Source organism: Chenopodium album, chromosome 7 (assembly GCF_948465745.1).
Source record: "Chenopodium album chromosome 7, dcCheAlbu1.1, whole genome shotgun sequence".
Classification (NCBI taxonomy): domain Eukaryota; kingdom Viridiplantae; phylum Streptophyta; class Magnoliopsida; order Caryophyllales; family Amaranthaceae; genus Chenopodium; species Chenopodium album.
This window is the reverse complement of record NC_137840.1, coordinates 56,702,281-56,725,169: the sequence shown is the minus strand read 5'-3', so window position 1 is coordinate 56,725,169 and position 22,889 is coordinate 56,702,281. Positions and strand designations below refer to the sequence as shown.

The 22,889-nt window shown below is 32.5% G+C and overlaps 1 protein-coding gene across 1 annotated transcript; it reads right to left on the bottom strand.

Moving 5' to 3' along the window:
* Window positions 1-16,148: 16,148 nt before the first annotated feature.
* LOC145640346 (putative auxin efflux carrier component 1b) lies at window positions 16,149-19,925 on the bottom strand. The gene is made up of 6 exons (XM_081691640.1): window positions 19,172-19,925; window positions 17,439-17,646; window positions 17,195-17,280; window positions 16,532-16,689; window positions 16,342-16,418; window positions 16,149-16,224 (listed from the first exon to the last, which is right to left on the bottom strand). Exons 1-6 carry the CDS (start codon window positions 19,842-19,844, stop codon window positions 16,149-16,151), a joined length of 1,278 nt encoding a protein of 425 aa, XP_081547766.1. The 5' UTR covers window positions 19,845-19,925.
* Window positions 19,926-22,889: the final 2,964 nt, after the last annotated feature.

Below are 22,889 nucleotides of genomic sequence, written 5' to 3'. Positions count from 1 at the left end.
GAGGTGTGATCAAGTAATAACAATAATATCATGATTAATCAAGCAACGTAAAATTATTACAACAATCATCATAATAATAATACCCTCAAAATAATATTAGCAAGATCCTAGGCATGATACTAAACAGATTAATAACAAATCCTAGCATGTCACTAGATAATTAAAATCAAAGCTTTAGCATAAAAATGATACTAGAAAGCATAAAAGCATCCAAACATGATACTAGGAATCAAAATAATAATCTAAGCCGGATTTCTAAAGGAATAGAACAATTTAATTACTCACTTTGAAGCCTCGTACCTCTTTAATTTATATCAAAAGAATACACACGTTAGTAAACTTCAATAAAGATTAAATCAACAAATGATAATTGAAATATAGATTTGGGATCAAAAACTTAAAATTATCAACCTTCATGTCGAGGTCTAAGGCAACTTCAAGCTTGGCTAGGTGTATTCAAATCTCGTGAATGAGAAATGGTGATCAAATCCAAGAAGAATCAAAGAGCTATATGTGTTTAAGGTAGGCTTAGAAAATCAATAGAGAGAAAAAGTATAAGCTTTAGCTTAGAGAGGGAAATAGACGATGATTCTTGGTGAATGAAATAGAGGAAATCGTCCCCTATTTATAGAGAAAATCGAACGAAAAATATCAGAAAAGAGTCAGAATTCTACTCGAAGTAAAACACTTTTCATCGTGTGGTGATGGATTCATTGCTTCTTGATGTTTATATTAGGTTAGTCGAATATCCGTTCTTATCCTTGTTTAATCAGAAATAAATCTATTAAAAACACATGTTTTATCCATTATAAAATTCTTAGTCTTTATCTTTTCAAAAACAGGATAAATTAGAACCTTCTAAAAGCTAATAATAAATCCTAATGGATTTAGGACTCAAAACAATCTTCTAGATAATTTTAGAAGCTTATGATAAATTCTAATGGCTTTAGAAATATAATTAAGATTAATGGACCCTCCACATGAACATTGGGTCCGCATATGAGGCTCGATTAGTATTTTGGCCATAATTTTTTCATTATAGTTTGAATTTGGGCTTATAATATATCGTTGGAAAGCTCTTTTCAAACCCCATCTAACTACACAATTATTAGACCCAAATTATGGACCAAAGTAAACTGGATTGGATGTTTTTCATAAATAGGACACGAAAAGAATGATTTCAAGGACACGAAATGAATTATTGATTTTAAAACATTTAGGAAAGGTTAGAAAAAGGAAAATTCATAAGACTATTCAACTATTCCCCTTACTCGATAATCAAAGACATGAAATATACTCATCAGTGGGTCTATTTTTTTTGGGAGATACAATCAGGTGTCTACACCCCCAAATTAGCCTAATTTTAATTCAAAACGTGCAAGTTTTATGATCCTGTGAATTAAATCAGGGGGTGTAAAGCATTTGAATAGGTTGATCAAGCTAATTGGACAACATAGAAAACAGAGGTTATTAACAATCTATTGTTGGATAAGAAGTTATTAAAGGGTGAAGTAAGTGACTACAAAGGGAAGTTGAAGACCTTAGCGGCCAATTAAATGTGGTGCTTGCTGAATGAGGTTGACTATTTGAAGATGAAATGCAAGGCTCTCAACTCTGACAGAAAGAGGATGATCAAAGATGTTAAAGGTAGGGGAGGCACGGTTCAACACTTTGTACTTTGGATTGTTCTTGTTATTAGTTTCTTTGTTATAGTTATGGGAGTGTTTGTCATGAATAATTAGGTGGTGTCTAAGGTGTATTATCATTAGATAACTACTTTTTTTGTCTAAGTTGTAATGAACATGGATGCATTACTTTTTATGTGAATGTAACTTAAGTGGATAGATTCTGATCCGCATTTGTTGTTCATGGTTTGCCAACTTTTTGCAAAAATATGACTATATTAATTGAATAAGAAAAGCAAATACACAATTACATTAGCCAGTATTGCAATATAAGCATCTAGAAAATAAGGCCACAACTTGCATTATAGTTTGGATAACAAAAGTACCATACGAAAGAGTGACACCAACTCCATTGTTCAAAAATTACCATCATAACTTTGTTCATCCATTACGATCAGTGACACTTAATTAGCTAAATTGTTGTCTGTAATCATACATAAATCTATTTATGCATTGCATCACTGATTGAGATTATGATTGTTAAAATTTAAAGTTTTACCCTCCTAGTTTCACTCCAGTTGTGATCACTGATGCTTTTTTACTTGTACTGGGTTGACTGAAGGGAGTCTTTGTTTGGTTTGTAGCCTGGGATTTTTACTAGGACAATGGTTGGTTTTGTGAACCTGTCCTGTTGTTTTATAGTTCAAACCTTGGCCTTTCTTGGGAAAAAGGGTTTGTTGCCAATACTATTTGGTCTTGCTCCTATGGCACTCTATTAGGAACAAAAAATAGCACATAAATGTCCATTCCACAGATAACAAATAAGGCAACATAAGTATTTTATAAGCTTTACGTTCCTTACAACTCTTTCCTTTTTCTTTTTCTTTTGGTCCATCGCCCAAGCTGAGTTTCTAGAGGTCTACCTACGGTTCTTTGCTCAGATGCTTCAACCACAGAAGGTAGCTTGCAACTCTTTGCATAGTGCCCATTAGGGGTGTATAATGGTCCAAATCCAGACCGGACTAGAATTGGATTAGACTAGTTTACGCGGACCGGCAGTGGACTTGAATCTGTCGGTCCGGTTCAGGTCCAGTTTCCGATCCGAGTATTTTGTGTACACCCCTAAGGGGCCTAGATACGGGTGAACCGGTGTAGACCTAAAATTAAACCTGAACTTGATTGGACCGATTTGCATGGACCAGCAATAGACCTAAATTTTACAGTAGTCTGGGTGTTTTTTTGTACACCCCTAGTGCCCATACCCACCACAATTACTGCATTGATTCTTCCTATGTTTGTTCAAGTGCTAATGGTTCCCTTTTTTTTATCCCGCACCCAGCTCCAACTTCCTTTTCTTGTTTTGGTCTTCTTGGTTGTACCTTGAAAGTTTAGTGGAAGTGGTTTCCCTCATATTCACTATCTCCCAATGTTTGGGACCTTGCAATGGCTAAATTAGGGGTTCATAAGCTAGCATGTAAATGTTCATGCTGTAGTATGGGTGCACAAATTGCTTAATGTCAATTCTCTCGTACATTATACAGGCATTAGCATGAATACATGGGTAGCCAGTGATAACTAAAGGTACAAGTTCCCTCACCCAAGTCCACTATCACTTGGTCATCCTTCAGACTCACTTTATAAGTATCCCCCCTTGAAAGTTGCCCAATGCAATTCCTTGATATAAACTTCATCATCTGAAAAATATTTCTCACATAGGGGGTTAGGTTGCTTGTGATGATCTTAGTATCTTCCCATTTTTCATTATTTCTTTTCATCATGTACCTCCGTCCTCATCCATTCCATTTGGATGAGGATTGGTTGATTTCTAGCATCCTTAATTACTGCATTAAAGGTCTCACACATGTTGTTCAATAACATGTTTGATCTACATTTGGGTGTAAAGGCATGCCTACACCGATGTCGGGTGGGAATGATATCCAAATACTCATAGCTTTCTTCATTCAAAGCCTTAATTGACTCCATTGCAACCTCATGCTCAACTAATCATAAAACACCAACAATGAACTAACTAACAAACATTTTTTATAATACACTACATAAAAAAGACAGTGTTGGGCTACTTACATGTTTAGTTTCTCTAGCAGCACTCCAAAACATCTCCTTGTAGACAAAACCAGTGAACTTTATCTTGAAATTGGCCTGGATGTGTTTGACACAAAATCTTGTCTTAGCTGTAGGGACAACTGCATCAAGAGCTTCAACCGATCCATGTACAATAAACAGACAAAGTAAATACATACATTTATCCATTTAAACATTAAAGTAACAAGCACAAGGACATAAGTAAAACATACCTTCTGTCTATCTCACATGAAAGTGTAACCAGCTCCATCCTCACTTCATTCCTATCTTTCTTATTAATGACTCTAACAATCATTTCCATGTTTCTCTATTCTCTATTTCCATTGTTGTCCACGCTAAAGGGTATATGGCATTGTTCCTATCCTTAGACACTTCCGCTAGCTAGTATTTGCCCAAGGTATGCATTATTGAGGTGGCACCCTTCCAACCCAATTATAGGCCTACAACCCCTTCCCAAACCATCCTTAAAAGGCCTAAGGAACATAAACATCCTAAAAAACAATGGTGGCTCTAGATTATCAATAACATCAGATCAAGGATTATGCTTCATAACGACCTTGCCATAATCCCAGACCCTGGCATATTGTTCACTAGCTGATCCATAAATGATTAGTTTTCCTCTACACCTTGCCATCCATGCTTTAAAATAAGTAACCTAAATTTCCAAGTGATTGAGCACTTTGTCATGTTGAACCTTTCAACCAGGATTGCTCCTGAAATCCTCAATGTAGTTATCTCCAATTAACGCTGTAGTAACCTTTTTATTCTCCTTTGATCTCATACAATTATGATTTAGCCTCAAGCTACTAATTTACCAAGTATCTTGTCTAAGCAGATTCCTAGCAAACACCAATTACACTTCACTCTACCTACACATATATATAGAAGCATTTTGCTTATCTTTTTGCATAACTCACAAGCACATATATTCCTACACTGAATAGTATCCTAGTGCTATCATTGTGTAAGAAATAGTACTCATACCTATTTTCAATTGCATTCACTCTTAAAGCTTTCCTCAGCACCAACACATTATATTCTTGAACTGCAGCTTTGGAACAATTACAACAAGCTTAGTAAAATCAACCTTCTCATTAAACCAAGGGTTGTTGTCTTCTACATAACCATGTAGGCTTCTTAGCTCATTAGAATCTCCTTCAACTTCCTCTGAATCTGAACCTCAAATACATCCAAGTTCTCACTCTTTCTTGAACTATGCTCCTTCACCACCCCAAGTTCACCTTCTTTCTTTAAACTCGTACTAAGTTTTCCATTAACTTGATCAAGAATCTCAGCTGAATCTTGTATGAACCACTTCTCATCACCATCATCATAATTCACTTCAGTAGGTTCCCAATTTATGTCAACATCCATATGATCATCACTTGAATAACCTATTCACTCCTAGATCTATCATCATCACTGTCATTATCAAATACAAACTCCTTTGCAAATACTTTCGCGTTTTCCTTGCCCTTGTCCTTCCCATTGCCAGAAGCTTCACATAGCCCTACCCTTTGTACTTTCCCCTTTCCCTTGTTGCTTTTGGTAAGCAAACTAGATCTAGATTTTGGTGAGGAATCTTCCCTTTGACTATCTTGTTGTTCGGTTTATGTAGTCTAGGGCTTTTCCTAAGTTGAACACTCTTACTGTTGTCTTACCCTTTGTTGAAGTAGTCCTATGTGGAGTGTGCTGGGCCTCATACATAATGAGCCTCAATGTTTCATTGGTAGTAACGTAGGCTTCAACATACTCTTCCCCATTTACTGTATTTTAAAGGCACCTAACTTCATCTTCATTCACTATTTCCCTTTTTCTAGTTTTAGAGTTCTTTCCTTTTTGCTTATACCAAATGCTGAAATGGATAGGCACATGGACATTATAGCTAACAAATCCATGTACAACAATTTTCTAATATAATGAACATTACGCTTAGATACTTTCATATTCTTTCTCGAATACACAACCCACCACACCAACAAAGTAGGGACCTTTTTTTAGTTTACTTTCTTGGGCACAAAAGCACCCCTACTCGCAAAACTATACCTATTAAATCATTTTTCCTCGCCATTTCTAGACAATAAACAAATGCTACACAAGTCACAAGCACTTAAACTGCCAGTCAACACATCGACATTATAGTTAACACTAGTCAAGACAATTTTAGAAATTTTATATCCCAATTGCACAATCACAAGCACTAATTCCTAAGTAAAAAAACAACAACTCCCCACCACACTACAGTTAACAGTACAACAACTGATACTTTGAATTAAACAATCAACCAATTACACAAAAATTAATAACAATTAATCACTTAGTACATCAATTAATCTAAGTTAACCTAATTAACAATAATTAACCCTAAATCACAGTAATTCACACCCACTTTGTGTATTTTATAGTCTGCGACATTTTTCCCCGAATTAATCGTAATATGAACACCAAAATTGCAAATTGATATTGAAAAGTCATGCTACACTAGTTTAAAAAGGTCAAATAAAATGTTACCTCTTTGGAATCTTCTTCCATTGTTGTCAGTAACCTGGAAAAAATGAAGGTTTTTTTTTTTGGAAGAAGAAGGATGACGAACTTCTACTGACTTGTTTCGCTCAACACTGACATCTATCCTTGTAATTCAATTTCTTAACCACAACTTACCCTAGGGGTTTGATTCTCCATCTTAATTTTTTGTGGTTGAATCTTATCACAGAGAATTCAGATCAATAGATGAATAGTTGGGTAATGAATAAGAGAGAGGGAGAATCGAATTCAAGAAGTAAAAAATGGAGGGTAAAGTAAACTACTAAACTGTGGGACCCACAAATATTTTTCGACACAGAACCGTTATCGAGTAGTGATATCAAAATTTTAATTTTTTTATGTGGTGTTACAATAAAACTTTGAGAAAATGTGGCGTTATAATCAAATTTTTGCAAAATTTGTAATGTTATTTTCAAAGTTTTTCTTAAATTTAACTAAATCTAAAATAAAGTTAATTGATTAAACAATCAATCAATATGCTTCTTATACTAATTAACAATAGACGTTATTTATAACGTAGTTATTTAAAAATAAACTTATATTATATAAGTTAGTTATTTACATTAAATCCATTTTTACTGTTAATATGGTAACTACGATAATTTAAATATAATTGTTGATAATAAATAAATATTATTTTTGGGGACTCATCTTTCATACTTTTTATCTTTTAGGGACTGGCCTTTCATTTTCATCCTTAGTGACTGCCGATAGGAAGGTATTAACTAGCTAGTGAATGAAATTATCTTATGTTTTTTATTTTGAGATGAGTCAACGCTAGTAAAATAGGTCAACGATGATCGAAGATCCAGCCAGAGGTAGTATTTAACAACTTTACATCTAATTAAGTAGCTTCTTACAATATTTTATTAATAGGTATAGTTTCTCACAAAATCTGTGTTTTATTAGGTAGTTTTTGACATTTATTTTTACAAATAAAACTATCATAAATACTCTTTCAAATAATATAAATTAAAGCACAATTAATTACAATAACCCAAATTAAACATAAATCAAGCATCCATTGCTTTCTTAAACGACGACGCCATCATTTGTAGACGAAAAGCTTCTTCAGATTTCTTCAAAGAAAATCTATCAATCTTTACAGTAGTCAGGTATGACATCTAAGTGAAATTAATCGTCGGAATTAAATGATTTTTTTTTTATCTCTTGTTATGTATACAATTGATTAGACTTTAGGGTTTTGTTTAGATTTTTTGAATTTTTTAAAAATTGTCCAATACATAATCGATCATGTGTGAGTCCGATGTTCCTTGTGCTTGATGACATTTATCGTTTGAGTATTTTGTTTGATCTCTTTAATTATAACCATTTTAGAAGAGTGAGTAATATGCCGCATTTAATTGCTAGATGGGATATCGACGATGATTCATAGCGAATTTGTATGAATGAGTTTCCCCAAAGCATTCAGACTTTGGTTGATCTTGACTTGATTTGATAAAATTATTCCCGCTTGGCTTGGAAAAAACTAAGCGATTCATGTGTGATAAATGATTGAAGAATACTTACCTCTTAATATTTTGGGCTAGGGTTAGGTAGTTTTCTTGAACATGGTGTTATTAGACAAAGAACATTAAAAATACACACACAAAGTATGGAGAGATTAGATTTATAAGCTTAGGAACTAATTACGCAATTTGTACAATAAAAATTGTTGGCACGGTTATTCCAAATTTCCAATTGATTAATTGTTGAATTAGACTTTTTTTTAATAATAATATACTCTGAATGGAGCTCAATTATTTCATTAGTTGTTCCAAATGTCAATAAAAATGATTATGTATAAGTTTTTATATATCACTATATAGTTTCTTTATCTTTGGTAAATAATTGATAGTTCTTGATATGAAACCAAAACCTTAATTGCATCGTTGTTCATTACGGTGGATGTTGGATTCCCTAGTTCTTGTATGTGGTGACAATTGTATTTAGGGAGTTTTATACTTAAGTGGTCAGACTTTTAATTCCGGTGATTGACAATCCCCTAATGATTAAAATTGAAATTAAAGATGATTTCCAAAATAATGAAAAGTATAAAAGGTGATGAGTCGTGGTGACAATTGTATTTAGGGAGCTTTATACGTAAGTGGTCAGATTTTTAATTCCAGTGATTGACAATCCCCTAATGATTAAAATTGAAATTAAAGATGATTTCCAAAATAATGAAAAGTATAAAAGGTGATGAGTCCCTAAAAATGCATTTATTCATTACAAATACCTAAAGTTTGTAAGTTACTAACCCTCATCAACATATTAAATTCATGTGTCAATACTCAACATTTTAATCATCCGTACCACAAGGCTAACAATAAAATTCCAATCATTAGTACCATTCAAAAGAAAAAAAAAAGAAAAAAAAAAGCCTGACAATTTAATAATATAAAATACACCAAAAACAAACATTAAATGGTCACCCAATATTCAAATGCAACAATACATATAATAAGAAGTACTACAGATTAAAGTTATTATTGCTATAACTTCTAAAACAACTACTCCCTCTATTCTTAAAAGTTCGACTCACTTTGCATTTGCACGATCTCCAATAAACATCTTTGACCACTAATAACTTCGGCTATATCCTATATGTATGTAAAATTTTTAAAAAGTTGATATTTGAAAATTTTATCATAAAGGGAATCTAATAAGATCAAACTTGTTAATTTATTTTGATTGTATAAATCATAAAATGTGGTCAAAAATATTTTATTTTGACCACATGAATAGTAAGTGAGTCGAACTTTCAAGAACGGAGGAAGTATATACTTCCCCCGTTTTTTAATACTTGCAACACACCCATTTTTGCGGTACTTAAGAAAAGTTGGTCTCATGTGATTAAAAACAATTAAAATGGAGGAGAGAGATACTTAAGAGTATAATTTAGTGGGCCGTTAGATTATAATAAAGATAATAGTATAACTTTTGACATAAAATACTTTCCAATTATAGTGTGTTGCAACTATTTTGACATTTCCATTTTATGAAAGTGTTGCAACTATAAAAAAAAAACGGAGGAAGTGTACATGGGGATTAAATGCAAACATCAAAACTAAGGGGCAGAGGCTAAAAATGGTTTAAGTTGAAAGCACAAGTATGACTTGCCATAGTTTTAAAATTTCATTCTAACAAGAAAATTTTGAAATGAATAATCCCAACTTTTTGTATTGTTTTAAAAAAATTAACGCTGCTTTTGATTATTTTGAAATAATCCAACTTAGGTAGGTATTTTCCTAAAATAACCCGAAGAGTTATTTTTGTGAACTGCTTTGGTAGATCCTTTTATTTTGGAACTATTGTGTATAACAAAAACAAAAGTTTTCTATTACTTTAATAAGATACCTATACATGTTGATTATACAAGAATAATCAAAAGTTGGGATTATATTTGAATGGTGCGTAACTGAAAATTGGCATTAATTTTTTTCGATTAAAACATTCTAAATTCTACTTTATCTTTGGTAATGGGAGGTAGAAGGGTTTAGTTATTGTACTAATCGAAATTTTAAGGTAAGCAATGACTAGGCTGGGAAGATTGTGCTTTGTTGCAACCAAGGTCCCATATGGTTTGATGTAAGAAAGTTTAATGGAAATTGATTTTCTTATTTATTCTTATTTTTCTTGTTTTTTTTTTTTGGAAGGGGAAATTTTTTTTCTGATGGTGGAAATCCTTAAAGCTGGGGAAAAAAAATTCTATACAAAATAAGAGAAATCACAATTTACTCTCCCCTTGTGACATTCTTTTTTACTTTTCTCTCATCCATCCTCACATTTCCACTTTTCTATTTATTTATCTTAATTCTCTATCACTTCACTTGTAAGGAACCAAACAAATGAAAAATAATTTTCAAGTGTACATGGTTTTCCTTAAAAATAAGTTTTATATGAAAACCAATTATTTATTGAAAATGTTTTACATCAAACCAAACGAGACCTAGATGTGGCAATGCGCCTAAGTCATAGATTGTAGAGGCAAAAGTAGTTAGAATTAAAATACATGGCCTTGTTCCATCGGATGCTAGATGATTAACAGCTTCCACTACTCCTAAAATTTCCTTCTCTTTAATGTGCCGTTTAGGATCATTAATATCACTTTTCAATACCTTTTTCTAGTGTGTGTCCCCCGAACAAGCAGTTCACCTTTCTTCTCCACCTTTGCGGTTCAACATTGAGCTTCTTCCTCGTGGATAGCACCACGAGTAACCTAAACTAAGGGCAATCTAGTTCTTATAAGCAGTTCATTTCTCATGGTTCCATATATAGGATTAAATAACGCCATTTAGAAACTGAAACAATCTTTGCTCTGTTGGTTTATAGCTTCAACAAAGGCACTAATCTATATAAATGGCGTTATAGAAATGATTGGTGGAAGGTGGTTTAAGCTGTCAATTTTAAACCATACTCTCAAAATTGTGCACGTTATACTCGCTTTCAATGATATCCCACTACTTCAGTTCATACAGATCCTTTATTCAACTTTTATTCCTTAATTTATTAGTCAATGTGTGTAATTTAATTTCAGATGTCCTTAACACTCTTCACAAACAACACTAGTTTACCGGATTCTCCTCATCTCTCTAAATCAGTTCAGTGAACAAAACCAAGTTTACGCTCCAACCCTAGAGTTATCTCCATAGATCTTCTTTATGTTCAATAGCATGTCATGCTAGCAATCAACTTCTCATCGTGGTTTAGAAATAGTGGACCATCTAAAGGATGAAAGTACGTATAGAGGATTTTGGGTATCATCAATAGATAAAGTTCCATCTTTAAGCATATTCATATATTAATATTTAATTTTTAACCAAATATTTTCCCTTTAGAGTTTGATTTGTATGGTTATGCATTTTTCATATAACTTTCTAAGTCCTATAGCTCTGATACCATGAAGAATAATGTAATAACTTGAAAAATAATGTAACAACTCAAAATATAATTTTAATCTTTTGAGAGAATTTGCGACGCAACAACATATACTTCTTATTATGAAATGAATTTAGGTAGTTCTATATTTGCATTAAGTGGTACTAATTATATGTAGAAATAGTATCACTAAATAGACAATGGTATTATATAAGCTTTTAGTGGCATATTAAAAGTGGTCCCACGTATCTATCTCTCTCCTCCTTTTTCTCTTTTCTATGAGAAAAGTTGAGAAAGTTACAATTAGCAGAGCAAATTGGTAATATCACAAATAAAAGATCAACAATATATTTAGAAAATGAAGCAAGTCAAGAGATGGCTAATTTGATTACATGATTTTTCAAGATTAAAAAGTAGTATTAGATTTAATTAAATGTATGTAGTTTAGAAAAAGATTGAGTGGAGTAGAAAACTCAAGTGATGTTGTAGTATCTAGAAATGTCTTATAAAATATCTAAGATGAGTGATGTAGAAATATCTCTAATATTAGACAAGTGTGTAAAAAAAAAAAAAAAAAAAAAAAAAAAAAAAAAAAAACAATAGTTATAAATAGGTTGCATGTGCATGGATTAGAAGGTGAGAGAATGAAGAGAACTCCACCAATGGGTGATAGAAATTGAGAGTTCTATCAAGAGAGTGAGAGACACGATCTCTCACAAATTTGTACATTTTATGATGAAATTTATGAAATATATATAATATTCGGTTTTATCAAACTTTCGCGTGTGTCCAATTCAATTCTATCATAATGGAATAGAAGAGGGTTTAGGCCATGTTTGATTCACCTTAAAAAAATAATATTAAGTAAAAATAATTTCAGTTCAGTAAAAATAAGTTCAGTTCAGTAAAAATAATTTCAGTTCAGTAAATATAAGTTCAGTTCAGTAAAATTCAGTTTTCTCAAAGAAGAATTATAATAGAAAATCAGTAAAAATAATTTCAGTTCAGTAAAAATAAGTTCAGTTCAGTGAAATTAATTTCAGTTCAGTAAAAATAATTTCAATTCAGTAAAAATAAGTTCAGTTCAGTAAAAATAATTTCAGTCCAGCAAAATTAAGATGAATCAAACAGGGCCTTATTCAAATGAGCAAATGTGTTATTTGATTTTGTCTTCCTTTTTGTTTGTAAGGTCCAGTTGATATTGTTGTAGTTTTTGGTATTTTAGCTTTTTGTTTAATAAAGTCTGGTGTAATAGAGCTTGTAATGTATGATTTTGATATGAATCAATTAGCTTATATTGCTAGTTTGCTATGTACTCCTTATATTGTGGTTTTCTTGATCTAATTGTTATGCATAAAAATAGCTTTGCAGCGTGGCAAAACGATTTACCCAATGACGAAAGATATTCTTTTATGTACTCACTGTGGTTTGCTTATGCTTTGTGGACACGGTTGGGTTTGCAAGCAGTGCACGACTTTTCAGCTCTGTGGCAAGTAAGATCCTGTTTGTGCAATTTTTAGATTTTGGTACTTTGTGTAACATTTTCTGTTATTTTAGTTGGACATTATTTGCTAATATTGAAATTGAGTTTTGTAGATGTCTTGAAGTGGAGCTTTATTGCAAAATTTGTACTAAAAATTAGTTCTTATAGTTTTATAGACTCTAAATATGTCAAAAATTCTGAGCAATTCAATTCAAGCATTAAAAGTTGTCCTTCAAACGCGCTAGCTCCTCATATTATGACTTTTGTATGCAAGGATTGAACCTATGACATGTATAAGTGTTTCATTTTGGTTGTGCTATCTTAATCTCTATGATTGATAATGTAGGTCAGTTGGTATATAAAACTTTACATGATTAATCATGATTGCTCTTTGAATTCGGCAATATGTGATTTGATTACAGGTGCTATGAAGTCGAACAAAAACAAGACAAGGAAGAAAGACATCCTTCCAACCAGAAAGACAAGCATGCACTTTATCCAGTAAGTTATTGAGCTTATGTCGTGTGGTTGAGGTCTTTCAGAAGGACTAACTACAATAAATTTACGAATTTTATTCAAATTTTATTCATGTCCTCTTGCTAAGTATTTAGTATGTCTTAATGGTCTAGGTCGAGGTCAATTACGTGCCAAATGACACTAGCGATAAAGATGTGATTACTGAGAGTGAAGATTCTGCCCCAGCTGCTGTGACAACATGCAACATATGTCATCTAGATATTGCTATTGATCAAGTTTGGCGTTGTGTAACATGTCCTGATTATGATGTATGCAATGCTTGTTTCCAAAGTGTTGAAAGCATCAATCATCCTCACAAGCTGACAAATCAGCCTTCCATGGCTCATTGTGATGCTCATAATCAGGAAGCTAGACGCCGTGTTATGCAGGTATTAGCATTTCACACACACTTGTGAAATTTAAGATGAATATAATTTTTCTTACAGGAAGTTGTATTGAAAAAAAAAAGTTACTTTTTTAAGTATTGTTTTATAGATTTCTCTGTTCTTTCTGTGAGCCTGCTACATAGTATCCTTTATTCATCAATCTTCGGACTTTGGATCCTACATAGGTTTTTAAGATCTTTAGATGATTTTCTCTTATCCTGAATCATATTATAGTTTCTAGTCACCATGTTCAGTGTAGTACTAATATGATATTTTTTTTCTAAGTTGCAGTTTAATGTAATGCTTGATTTGCTGGTGCATGCGACAAAATGTTATGCACCAGATCGTCAGTGTGAGTATCCCAATTGCTTGAAGATGAAGGGTATGTTACGCCATGCTAGTCAGTGTAGTACTCGTGCAGAAGGGGGCTGTGTTCATTGCAGGAAGGTGTGGTGTCTGTTACGACTTCATTCTCAATTTTGTAATGATTCTGAATGTCATGTGCCTCGATGCGGGTTTGTAATTCTCCCTTTGTTCCTGCAATTAATTCTTTTTACTCCATGTCTCAATCTATTTTTGATCCCAGGAACATGTTTCTAAGCTGTTTTGGTTCTGTTTTTCCAGAGATTTGAAAGAGCGTTTCAGTTCCCTCAAATCGCAAGACTTGTGCATCTGATTTCAGTCATTGTGGCTTTGATGACAGCTTCTTCTTTGGATCCCAGTGCTTTTGACTATGTTGTTGGTCTCCCTTGGTAGAGATTCAGTCTGGAAACCCTTGGTGGCCCTTTCTTTCTGTCTTTCTCCTTTCTTCAATGGCTTAGTCTGTATTATATATAGCAGATACCTGTTACAACTGCTGCTAGTCATACTTTATTTGTCGGATTTAAAAATTTGTTGTCTTTGGATGGTTGATGTAGACTATGTTTGGGGTCCATTCGTAAAGAATGTCTGTGAGTAAACCTATTGCTGAATAACAGTCTTGTTGAAGATTTCCATCCCCAACCCCCACCAATTACCAGTAATTTCAAAGCTTGATCATGCCATATGCTAGGTTCCATGTATCATGGTTTGTTGGCTGACAATACTTCATTTCTGTTTTTTCTTCGGCTTAGGTGAATCATATACATTAGCATGCTCCTCGCTCCCTCTTACAAACCTGATAGTTCGCAAAACAAGATCTTTTACATTGACATGAAAATATAATTTACAAGCAGACTTGAAAATTTATCTGAACTTTTAGTAGCTACAATTGTTTTATAACCAACTTTCACAGTACAAGCTCATCCTGTCATCCAAAAGGTATCAGACAATAAAGATATAACCTGTCTAGGAGTCTGAAGTAGAAACTGCCCTATTTATAGGATTTATGCCTTGAGATTACTTCTATTCTTTTTCATTTTTGGAAACTATATTCTTGAACCATAATCAGTGAATAAAAAAAACCATAGTAATGGTTACAGGTTACTTGTGATGCAGGATTTGGTAACGTTATGATGCTTTGCAGAGAAAACAGATTTTATTGTGTCAGTAAGCAAACATTGGGTTATAGTGTTATTCAGATATGTTAATGAATAAACAGATTTTGTTGTAAAACAGATTTTATTGTGTCAAGCTGCTAATGTATCAACATGTTTCCGATTTTTCATGGAAGACCTTTAGTTCGAATCCTGGTTTATATTGAGCACACATCTGCATTTAAGCATGGGTATTGTCGCGTTGAAGCTGTAGGGCACCCGAGGCCAGAGGACATAATAGTATAATACAACTGCTAAGAAGAACATTAAACATAAGTACATTTTAAGCTAGAAATGTTATTGATAGAATCAGCTAGTAAAGAACTTAGGTGACATTGAACATAAATACATTCTAACTTACTCTCAGTAGATACTGCGAGAATAAAGCTGTTGTTGGAGACTCTGATGGGAGCGAATTGAAGGGAGTAACTAATAATATTTAGGAAAATTTGTTTAAAAGGTACTTATATGTTTACCTTTTTGTGAAAAAGAGCCTTATATGTTCAAAGTGGTGAAAAAGGTCCTTATAAGTTACTTTTGTTGTGAGGAGGGACCTTGACATCGGAATATGACCACCGACTTCACTTTTCCGGCATTGACCATCATGCAATATGCACGTGATGTTTTAAAAATGTATTTTCCTTCTTTTTTTCTCTTGATTTTAAGGAAAGAGAAGGGATTTTGAGAGAAAATTTGGGGATAGTAAGAGAGAAAATGTGAAAACTTGGGGAAAAAATGAACTCAAGGGCCTTTTTAAAACATCACGTGCCATGTGAGTGATGGTCAACACCGGAAAAGTAAAATTAATGGCCATATTCCGATGTCAAGGTCCCTCCTCACAACAAAAGTGACTTATAAGGCCTTTTTTCACCAATTTGAACATATAAGGTTCTTATTCACAAAAAAGTGAATATATAAGTACCTTTCTAACAAATTTTCCTAATATTTACATCTCTTGAAATATTGTAACATTGAAATATGCTATGCCATATTATTAGAGATGCTTAAAGGTTAACGTGATTCAATCGTTGTACATAATCTAAGTGTTCTAATAGTCTAATAGCTTTTTTTTATTGGTGCGCTGCAACTAGTCCCTTCACTTTATACAAATCCCCAATAAGATGTAATAAACCAGTGTAATTGGTAACGATATCAACATTCCAAAGCTAACCCTGCATCCAAAATTAAAAGCATGTTTAATAATGACTAATGACTAAGTAGTACATACATCAAATAAACTAGCAATATGTATTATTTTGAGCAAGATTTTGAGTTTAGTAGGGACATACGCTGTGCTAAGTACACCAGGATGAACATTGTATTCTTGAGCAAACACAAAAGAGACAATAGCCTGTGGTAGAGCTGCCTAAAATAACAAAGTAAGATTTACAGCACATTGGTTAGTACATTTGTGATTTTTTTTGTTTGGTTTTGGTTAATATGATGATAATATTGTTTTTCATGAATTTTATTTTATACCTGCATAATGATAATTTGTAAGAGAGTTCCTCTTAATCCAATAGCAGACGAAGTAGCCGCCGTGATAGCGGGGCCCACAATGAACCTCATGGCTGCAGCTAAGGCAGCTAATGCACTCCCACCAGAAATTATCTTAGGTTGTGAAGCCATGAATAAGCCTATCAATTTTGACATCAATCAAGAAGCAATAACCCAATAAGGATATGTTTATCTTAGATTCCACAACTAAACTTTATTTCAGTGCGAATGAGCCACAAGGGCATTACAAATTACAATTAAAAGGGGATTTGAACCTTAGATTTAACTTATCATACATACATGCCCTCGGTCTTTGGCAATAGACCAAGATCTCATTGGTCAATTAAACTGATAAATAATTGGAGGGGGTAGTTTTGGCATGAGAATGACACTTTTGTCTTATATATTACATTTATTCACAATATAAAGATGATACTATACTAAGCTTGCAAAGCTATCTAGTTATCTACTATAAACATGAATACATACTTTCATTCATGGGCTAAAAAGCTCGTTTCTATCATGCCGAGCTATTGTAGCTATTGCTAATAAGCTAAGACTTGTACTCAATGACAATGAGATTTATGCATATACAAAATACAATATAACTCAAAACTCGAAACTAAATAAAATAAAAATTCTTACCAAGACTAAACATTGCCATCCCAAGTCCTGTATCAGAGAAAATTTTAATTGAATTGGCCACCATTGCAGGGATTTCAACATGCCACCTTAATGTTTGGTAAAAACCGAAATAAGATTTTAAAGAGATCATTACACATAATATATACTAATAAGATGTAAGCATATATATAATATCTTATAATTATGCACAAAAATAAAGGTTAGAGAGATTACTAAAGAGTATTATGTGTTGAATGTCAATTACCTAAACGAGATCAAGGACCAAGTTAAGGCAAAAAGACTAGAGTAGAAGTTAGGGTTCTTCATGAGTTTCTTACAGACCATGATCAAAATCTGCCTGGTTGTCATTACACTTCCAGCTGCAGGGACAGGAAGTGTGTTTGTCAACTTGGGTTTACATTCAACGATATCTTCTACATGGACTTCGACCTTCGATGTCGAGCTCGGTAGTTCTGTCAATGTCAAGGAGTATACATTAAGTAAGTCTCATATCAGATCGTCGGAGTAAATATGACTTTAAAATTATTTCAGGGTTTTTTGTAACATCACGTGATGACCAACGCCGAATTCCGGCGATTAACTCCCATATTCTCACTGGTGGAGCCAGGTGGGGACAAGGGAAAACAGTTGTACTTTTTTTTTGGTGAAATAGTACATTGTATAATTTTTTATTTTTTTTTATTTTTATTTTTTTTATGGCTATTTCACCAAATGTCATTGATTACTTAAAAGATTCACCAAATGCCATCAAAGTTTTCATAATTCACTAAATGACACTGACAAACAATACAATGACACATCATGCCACTAAAGACGTTAGTTTTCCGTTAATGCAATTCTTATTTCACCATATGTCATTACTTTGGAAAATTATTTCACCAAATGTCATTACTTTTAAAAATTAATACACAATAATTATTTATTTTAATGAATAAAAATAATACTTTTTCGATTTTCGTGACGAATATTGTTCGGGTAAGGTTTTGGGGGTCATTTTGACACTTTATGGGTACAAATTAAGCTTGAAATTGGAAAAAAAATAAATACCCTTTTTCGCCTTTTTTCCAAAAAAAAAAAATAAAAATACGATATCGACAATCAAAATGGGGCATATATGTTTTTAGTCAATTCCGAGCTTAATTTGTTCCCATAAAGAATCAAAATGACCCCCAAAACCTTACCCGATAAATTTTGATGGTTAAAAAATAACGACACGCTAATCGAAATATTCTTCAACACACAAATCGGAGCATTTATGTTTTTTTTTGTCAATTCTGAGCTTAATTTGTATCAAAAAAGGGTCAATATGACCCCCCAAAACCTTACCCTATCAATTGATGGTTAAAAAATAATGACACGCGAATCGAAATATTTTTCTACACAAAAAACGGAGCATTTACGTTATTTTTTTGTCAATTTCGAGTTTAATTTGTATCCATAAAGAATAAAAATGTCCCCCAAAACTATACCCAAGCAATTTTTGCCACAAAAATGAAGAATTTTTTTTTTATTAATGAAAATAAATAATTAAAATGAACCAATCATATTATGACATGTGTCAAGATTTAATCTTAATGACTAACGGAGTTAACGGCCGTTAGTCATTAATGACATTTGGTGAATTTTTCAAAAGCACGATGACATTAGGTGAATTTTGAAAACCTTTATAGCATTTGGTGAGTTTTTTAAATACTCAGTGGCATTTGGTGAAATAGTCGTTTTTCTTTTTATAAATATATAGTTATAAAAGATGTGCTACAATTATAAAGAATCAAAGGTGGTTTAGTGGTTATAGTGTTTATAACTATTCTTTGAGGTCATAAGTTCTGGCGCTGCATATTCCTATTATATGGCCACTTCTCATAATCAAAACCGCTTTAAATGACATTTCTCACAAATAACTGAATATAAAAGGTCATTTCTGACAAATTTTTCAACTTACAAATAAAAAACTTCATCAAAAAGTTGAAAGCAAACCTTTAGGGCAAGAATTCTCTTCATCATCATGATCACTAATCTTGGTTGATGACCTAGAAGAAAGAACACAAACATCTAACTCTCTTTCCTCATCAAACTCCAAACTCGCATCACAAATTTTCTTAGAACATTCAAGCGAAGATGAGCTACGATCAGTACTCATTTCAGTCCCTTGCTCATCAGAAACGATGACTATTGTTGCTCTTCTATATTCAAACAAGAGCAACATAATAGGAAACCATACATTAAACTGTATAACAGAAAGTTGCACCATCAAAGACTGCGAAAGGTCTTGGCCATACATTCCTCCTAACAAAGGAATGCCCACGACAAGCGTGTTGGGAAGACACGAAAGTGAAAAGAGGGTGATACACCATTCAAGAGACCCTCTTGAACTCAGCTTACACCATATAAACAATATCACAATGACTATAAGTTTTTGCAATGTGTCTGCCGCGATGAAGCGGAAGTTCATTGCGTAAGGGTTGTTATTTGAGATAAATTTGATGGATAGAAGTGGGACTGCAAATAATGCAACAAATCTGTTGATTCCTGAGATTTCATTTGGTGAAAATATTTTCCACCATTTTACTGATACATAAGCTGAAACCATTACTACATAAAGAGGTACTATATTTGATAGTACATTGTATAAATCATTCCAGGAAATCATCTGATTTTTTTTTGTGTGAGAAAAATAATGTAAGATGAAAAAATTAATTAGTTGTATAAATAAAATGGGTAAAGAAGGCAAGAAAAGGTTTAATAAGGGGTTTTAGTGAATAACAAAATTAAAACAGAAATAATGTTAAGATTTATATAGGAAAATTATTGCCTGAAAACAGCTGCATGCTATTGTCTTGTGTTTCTTTTTCAAATACCAGGTGGAGTTGAGGAAGGATCTACGAAATGATGGAATGTACAAAAGTAGCAAATGCGTTGACTGTAGGATGCAAGTCAAAGGTACATTGCTAGCTCAAGAGTGGACTTATAGGTCAAAAACTTGAGGTTGTCTAGGACACTAATGTATAGAGTCACTAGGACTCTAATAATACGGCGTTGATGTTATATTGTGTTTAGATAGTACATATAAATACATTCGTTGGTACTACTGAATATATACTTACTTTGGTATTTTGCTGATACCATCTAAATACAATATAATACCAACATCATGTTATTAGAGTCATAGTGAACACATATATTAGTGGCGTATACTTTTCCCAAAATCTTTGATACTAATCTAAACTCATATTGGATGCACTGTTATTATTTTTTTTTTATTTTTAGCTTCAATGTGGAGTGAACGAACCCTTAGTTGAACGGGTTTGAATAATTGACAATAACCCATGTCACATTGGTACTTTCAATTAAAGGTAAAGGTATCAAAAACTGACTCAATTGACCCAATTAAATAAAAATGATTCATATTTTGAGCCACAACAATTTAGCATAGCTCAGCTAATATGGTTAAAATCGGATTTGGTTTATATACTCTATGTCACACCCTCACGTGAGGGTTTGTTGGACTTGAAGTATAGATGTAATGCATTATAAGCCCCACCATACCTAGTGGGAATATTCAACTTTGAATAAGAGGTGAACGAGATTTGAAATTTAGTGAAAATTTTATTATGAATAGTCACATTAATCTCATTTCAAAATTTTACAAATTGAATGGTGAAATTAAAAAAGAACGGGGGAAGTAAATGGGGTTAAAGGGAAGCAGCATACCATTTTAAGAAAAGGAGCATTGGGTTAACTTAAAGTCAAACACATTACCCAACTACCCACCCAAACTCAATACAGCCCATCAAAAAGACTGATAGACAAATTGCAGCCCATGGTTATTGGTAAATATAGTTTCTCTTTTTTGCTAATTAGTAATTGTAAATTGATCATAAGCATATTAGAACCTCAAAAGTGTACTTGTATTATCTTTACAAGTAATTATTAGACACTAGAATGAGACTTGAGTGTGCACCAACCTCCCACTCAATTTTGTCGAATTTTCCCCACTTACTTGCTTTGTTTGACAGTTAAAAAAAATTCCAATTCGCAGCCAAATTGCATTAATATTGCTGCATGCTGCCTTTTTAGCTTCCTAGTCTCAACTCTCAAGTTGTGTCATGCTTTGCATGTTCACCCATTATACTGTACAAGAGATTGTCTTATTATGTGCTTCATCTATTATATTACTCCATTCGTTATTGTTGATGTAAAAATGCATAATAATACTCTTTTATAAGGTAAGAATACCTTATGGATGTAAAAATGCATAATAATACTCTTTTATAAGGTAATAATACCTAATATTTGAGTTTAAGACCTTGATAGTATATGAGTAATGATGATTCTAATGTAGTCAAAAGTCATAAGACTATATTTTATTGAATATATAAATGGATGGTTGAGATTACTTATTTTATTTTTTTTAATTAGTAATTTTGATTAAAAATAATTTTTTAAGATAATATATTTTTTTTTTTTGAAATTCTGAAAATAAAAAAATACATTAAAAAGATTTTAAATCTAAATACAATTACAGTATAATTTTTAATACGTATGTACTCCCTTCGTTTTTAACTACTTGCTTCACTTTCCTTTTGCAACCGTTTTTAAAGCCTTGCTCCAATTCCTTATTTGGAAAGTTTTTATAATATTTAATTCATTTCTCTCAATTAGTAGGACCCAATATTATTACTTTTAGATTCTATTTCCTCCAATTTACCTTCCAGTAACCCCACTATCTTTATATTTTATTACTTAATGTAATTTTTACTAAAATTCCGCGCATGAAGAAATAAAGCAAGTATTTAAAAATGAAGAGAGTACATTTTTAAAAATTACGATAGTCAAAAGTCATAAGATTACATTAGAATTTTCAAATACGTGTAATATATGATTGTCAAAACAACAATGAAGTTAAAAACAAATTACTTGACCATTATATAAGAACACCTTACAAGTTAGGAATTTTGCATAATAAAACATGCTAACTATTGCGTTCTGAAAAAGAGAGAAAAGTTACCTCCATGGTTTAAACATAATAGGAAATTTGCTACTTGCTCCGACAATATTCATAGCATGCTATTACTATCGCTAACCGCTAAGATCTGCTTAATTATATCTGGGCTACTAGTTACGCCTAGAGTGCTAATTAAGGGGACTAGGAAAGCTTAATGTATTGTAAAGTGCAGATGTTTAATTGTATTATATCTTTCGTTGGTAATAGACTTCCTTCATTCAGTTTTTCTTCTTTGACATCAAACATCACCTAATTATTTGGTTAATTGAAAATTCAACTTTTAATTAGTGCTAGATTGGATACAGTTTGGACCGTGTGACTTAATATTGAGCCCATTTATTTCAGGATCATGTACAATTTGGGCTAGTTACCTTATAGCCAACGAAAATTACAAGAAGGGTCTAACACTTATCCGGTTATTCCCTCCGTTTCAATTGGATATTTGGATAGTCAAGGTCGGAATAGTACACACTGGTTTTATCTTTTTATTCATTAAGGCATGTTTAGATTGGGGGTAATATATTAAGGGAGTAATAAAAGTCAAACTTGAAAAAACATAAGTACTTAAAAATTTTGTTATAGAAGACAAAGTGTTTACAATTAAAATAAGATAGTTGTGACATGAGGAAAAGAGAAAGATGGAAGAATTATTAATTATTATCCTCATAATGAGGGTAATAGTTACCCACC